Raw genomic sequence first — 5372 nt, 5'->3', positions numbered from 1 at the left:
CACATTATTATAAAATTCATGTATTTGAAACATGAATTCATGTAGCTCTATACGTGCAATGGTCACACCTAGTAAATAGTCATGTGGCCATTTTCTACCGTTTAGCCACACTTATTGGAGAGGCTTCTTGATGGCCATCAACTAATGCTGGTACCCTTTAGCCACATTTATAACCACAAAAGGCCACTAAAAACTGTGTGTGGCCATATCATACTTACGATGTCGCGACCTTTGGTCACACATGACCTGAACCAGATGTGTGTGGCTAAATGCCTACAGCCACACTTTTTCCGTGTGGCCAAAGGTCATTTTTCACGTAGTGAATATATAAATGTTGTGTTCCTGAGTTTTATTTAAGGAAAGAAAAAGGAAGGAAAAGATAAAATGGGTGTTCTTGAGTTTCATAGAAAGAAAAGAAAGGATGTGAGAGGGAGAAAATGAGAAGTAAAATCAGGGAATTTGTATATTTCTAAACTGGAAAGATTTGGAGAGAAAGAAGATATGCCAAAAAAAAGTTAAGAAAATAAAACTCTTTTTTCTTTGTTTTTCTTTTTAAATATGAACTCGAGAACACATTGTAGGAAAGAGAGGTGAAAGTAGAAGAGGTTATCAATGATGTGAAATATTTGACCTATTATGAAATATTTGACCTATTATGGTTGAATAATAGGGTTAGGGAGTTTTTGGGAAGTGGTCTTTCTGGTGTAGAAACGCTTTAAAGTGATTTTTCTTTATTTCGGTTTCTGGGTGTACGTGGCTCCTAATCCTTTCTATGTGGAGGGGTTTTTAACTCTACATTGCGTGCATTGTCCAGTTGCACATATGAAAACACTACTACGGAAATTATATATATATATCCGTTAATTGTGCTACGGAATTTTGCTTGGAAAATATAGTAGCGAAGCTATGGTGCGGCTCAAATACCATGGCTGATATAGCGATATAACTTAAACTGTCTCAAAAGTAAGTCACATATTAACTTTCACAAAAAGTTCAACGTGGAGTACACATTTTGATGATGTTAGCCAAAAGTATGTTAACAATATTTTCGGAGCAAAAGCCCGATGCGCATCAACATTAATTCAAGAAGATGTATTTTTACCTAAAGAGAAATTAGGACAAGAAACTGGAATAGTTTATTTAACATAAACCCTAAAACATCACTTAGGAATCTCAAAAGTTTTGTAGTAATGCAAACTAAAAGTAATAATTAAACTTTTAATTATAATAGTTTTATTCATGTAATTTAATCTACAAAATCCATGATTGTAAGATAATGCAGAGCATGAAAACTTATTTTAATCTAAAATAAAGTATGCGGAATATACAATTAGACAGCATAAGAATTTATGGTAAAGGTAGAGTATTTGAACATAGAAACTTCCAAAATATCACAGTCCTGAGGCTTTAACAAATGATGCTCTACAATGAAAGACAAGCAGAAAAAAACCTATTCCTTTTTCTGCCAATTAATAACTGTATTCTTTAAGCCACACCTTCTTTTTAATTATTAAATGGCTGCTCAAGAACACATGTTTTATCCCTTTCCGTTTTGCAGATCTCCTTTACAGACTATAACTCTTGTTCCTTCAATTATTATTCTGATTTGTGTAAAAGCTTGAGAAATATAGACACTACATATTTTTGTTTATCAAGAAAATTGAAGGAGAAAAGTATGGGGAGGGCACCTTGCTGTGACAAAGCTAATGTGAAAAAAGGTCCATGGGCTCCAGAAGAAGATGCTAAGCTTAAAGCGTATATCGAAGAACATGGTACCGGCGGTAACTGGATTGCTTTGCCTCAGAAAATTGGTATACTTTGCTTATATGCTCATAATAACTTCACAAATTAGGGCTTTGTATTTTTCTTTTTCAGTTTATAATCAAAATACATGTTTCTTTGATAGATTTGTTGGTACTAAGTCTTTAGAAGTTTTTATTTTCAAGTTTGTTCATTTTCTATGAAATTATAATTAGGTCTTAAAAGATGTGGGAAGAGTTGTCGCCTCCGTTGGCTGAATTACCTCCGCCCAAACATCAAGCACGGAGGTTTTTCTGAAGAAGAGGATCGAATAATTTGCAACCTATATGTCAGCATAGGAAGCAGGTAATTATTAGCACCTTTTTTACAACAATTTATATGTTTGTTGATGGAACTTGTAGTTTAGAGTTTGTTTTTGATGTTCTAGCATACATACGTTGTTTGCTTGTTCAGGTGGTCTATAATCGCAGCCCAATTGCCCGGAAGAACTGATAATGATATAAAGAACTACTGGAATACAAGGCTGAAGAAGAAGCTTTTGGGTAACCAGCGAAAAGATCTGATTTATCGCCTAAATGGAGATTTATTAACGAAGAAAGCGCGATCACACTCAGAAATTCCATCATCCATTGTTGTTAGTGGCAGTGAAAACATTAACTCTAGAGATCCTTATATGCCTGAGCTGCCAGTGATGCCGCAGGTGCCCTTCACGAATCAAGAACCTTGCTTTGTCAGTGATCATGCATCAATACGGAAACTACTTATCATGCTTGGCGGGAAATTCGCTTCTGATGATAATGTGAATCAGTCAAACAACATGGTCTCACAAATTCCCATTGACAGTAATTTGATTGATCTTCAAGCATCATCACAAAATGATCAGAACTTTACTGCATGTAGTATTCCTTTGTCTACTTCTTTATTAATGTTGCCAGATAGCCAACACAATATACTGCCTATGCAAGAGGGGCAAAGTGGGACATTCCCGTCAGTGATTGAGGAAATGTATTATAGTAACAACCCACAAAAAGTTGATGGATTGGAGTTCTTGTATGGAGATATGTGTGAAGTAAACACAAGTGGAAGCAGCAGTGTTATTACATGTGGAGATAGCATGGATTGGGGCGAAATGAGTTCACTAATTAGCAACACGACTATGACTAATTTTATGAATTCGTCCAACTATCAAAGAATACTTCATTAAGGGGTGTTACTACCAGATCACGCTAAGGACGACGAGATAGCGACAGCGTAGCTGATGAATTACAAGACTTGGTGAGGAAGTTGTGATCAAGGAAACCCTAAATTTGTGTCCCTTGATGGAAAATGTTTGAATTAAAATTGCTATTTTTACACAAAATGATTTGAGGACTAAGTGTTTCTGTGTGTGTTTATATTGTTTGTAACAGTAACTGTTGAATTCATTTGGTATCAAGTGTTAGTTGCTACATTGGTAACAAGTAACTGTTGAAGAGAATATTACTACTCAAGACATATGGGGATGTGTGAATTCCTCTTTTATTCTCCCTGCAAAAGGTATGCCATGATTATAAAATAATTGTTAACTCAGATGCATGTCGGTCACATCATACATTTTTATTTGTTTCTAGGAACCCTAAAAGAGATTCCCTTTAAATTTTGGCTATAAGTTGATGGGAGTTAGTTCATTGTCATTTCGATTGTACGTGTATTAACAGTAATATGCATAATTTGTACGGTATTACTAAACAGGAAGGCTTAATTATTTTTCAAATTGCCATTTTCTTATGTTTATTAGTATATGTCTAATATTATGCTTTGGATTGAAGATGGTATCATTTTCATTGTAAAATGATATTAAAATATTTACTAAAATCTGCCCTAGTAATTATAAACGACACTAGAATACCTTTTCTTTAATTCGTGATTTCCGAGCAACAAATCAAACTCTTACATTAATAACTCGGTATGCCCACAATATCACATGTGTGTGAATGAAAGCAACACAATACATGTCACGCATGTTCTTGTATTTATGAACCTTGAAGCATGCTGATAGAAGCCGGATTCGATATGGCTAATCTCCCAAGATAGTGACCCTTTGAGCGGGTTAGACTTCAAAGAAATAGAGAGAACAAGACATAATTTTACTTCATAATTTTCTTCTTCCTATTAAACATAACAAGAAGGCCATATATATGCTTACAAACTTGAAGAGATAAATATATATAGGCTTACAAACTTGAAGAGATAAATATGCATGTGCAATAACTGATGAGAACATGGACTAATAAGAAACTACCCCACTACACTAACTTAAAGGAAATATACAACTTGATTGCAAATGTAAATTTCAATAAAACTAAACGTGGATAATTGGTTGTTGACATGTTAGGCACGTATCAATACTCCCGCACTTCAAAACGTTCTTGTCCTCAAGAACGGAATATATTTCCCACGGTGGTCGCCATTCGACTCTCCCAAAAGCATTTGGTGTAGTCATTACCGGCCGCCATTCGCGAAGTCCGACTTCAAGAGCTAACTGTTGTGGTGTTGGTGAACGTTTTGGAGTTGGGTTAGCAATGGTTGCACGTCTTGGTATTTGGTTAGATATTCGTGCACTTTGTGTTGTCCGTTTAGGTGACGGTTTGGTGGAAAATTTTGGGTGTCGAAAGGTGTTGTTTGAGGTTGAATTTGAGGCTGTTTTGGGGGCTGATTTGTGGTGCCCACGGGGTCGTTTTTGTAACGAATTCAGGGTTGCTTGATGGGTAAACGATGTCGATAAAGGCGGGGTTTTTGGGGCTGTTTTGTGATGGCGTTGAGTGCGTTTTATGGATACGGAGGAGTGTATTTGATCTAGGACGGGGTTCGGACCAAATGGTTTGGGTGGCGGAGGCTGTGGAATTTGTCCGACAATGCGCGCGAAAATCACCGTGAGTAGTTGTTGGCTTTCCGCCAAAGTGGCCAACATCTCGTCGAATGTCGGGTTTTCCTTGTGTTTGATTTGGCGGTGTTGGGTCAATAGCTCCTCGATTGTTGGCTCATCGTTGCGGGAAGAAGAGGACGAGAATGAAAGCACCATTGATAGAAGCCGGATTCGAGATTACTAATCTCCCAAGATAGTGACCCTTTGAGCGGGTTAGACTCCAAAAAAATAGAGAGAACAAGACATAATTTTACTTCATAATTTTCTTCTTCCTATTAAACATAACAAGAAGCCATATATAGGCTTGCAAACTTGAAGAGATAAATATATATATATAGGCTTACAAACTTGAAGAGATAAATATGCATGTGCAATAACTGATGAGAACATGGACTAATAAGAAACTACCCCACTACACTAACTTAAAGGAAACATGCAACTTGAATGCAAATGTAAATATCAATAAAACTAAATGTAGGTTATGCAACTTGAATGCAAATGTAAATATCAATAAAACTAAATGTAGGTTCCCAGCCGGATCTACACAGGAGTATCTCGTAACACGAGGGTGCGGAATCCCCTACGTATACGATAAGAGTGCTAAGACGATGAACACGTAAATCACACGCAAAACACACGAGTATATAAGAGAATACTTGTTATATTTCTAAGGTAGTAATCGAGAAGCCAAACACGTAACACAAAG

The 5372-nt window shown here is 36.3% G+C and overlaps 1 protein-coding gene across 1 annotated transcript; it reads left to right on the top strand.

Annotated features, from left to right (window-relative positions):
* Window positions 1-1617: 1617 nt before the first annotated feature.
* On the top strand, window positions 1618-2971 carry LOC143625215 (uncharacterized). The gene is made up of 3 exons (XM_077095634.1): window positions 1618-1811; window positions 1977-2106; window positions 2215-2971. The coding sequence occupies exons 1-3, from the start codon at window positions 1676-1678 to the stop codon at window positions 2963-2965; spliced, it is 1017 nt and encodes a 338-aa protein (XP_076951749.1). The 5' UTR covers window positions 1618-1675; the 3' UTR covers window positions 2966-2971.
* The last annotated feature ends 2401 nt before the right edge of the window (window positions 2972-5372 follow it).

This window comes from Bidens hawaiensis, unplaced genomic scaffold (assembly GCF_021521415.1).
Source record: "Bidens hawaiensis isolate Kalapana, Puna unplaced genomic scaffold, B.hawaiensis_p1.1 tig00004021_1, whole genome shotgun sequence".
In the NCBI taxonomy this organism is placed as follows: domain Eukaryota; kingdom Viridiplantae; phylum Streptophyta; class Magnoliopsida; order Asterales; family Asteraceae; genus Bidens; species Bidens hawaiensis.
Note: the sequence above shows the minus strand (reverse complement) of the source record. Positions and strands in the feature narration are given on the sequence as shown.

Coding starts and splice junctions, on each gene's coding strand:
- LOC143625215 (XM_077095634.1), top strand. CDS start 1,676: ATGGGGAGGGCACCTTGCTGTGACAAAGCTAATGTGAAAAAAGGTCCA. Junction 1,812..1,976: donor TGCTTTGCCTCAGAAAATTG/GTATACTTTGCT, acceptor AATTATAATTAG/GTCTTAAAAGATGTGGGAAG. Junction 2,107..2,214: donor TATGTCAGCATAGGAAGCAG/GTAATTATTAGC, acceptor TTGCTTGTTCAG/GTGGTCTATAATCGCAGCCC.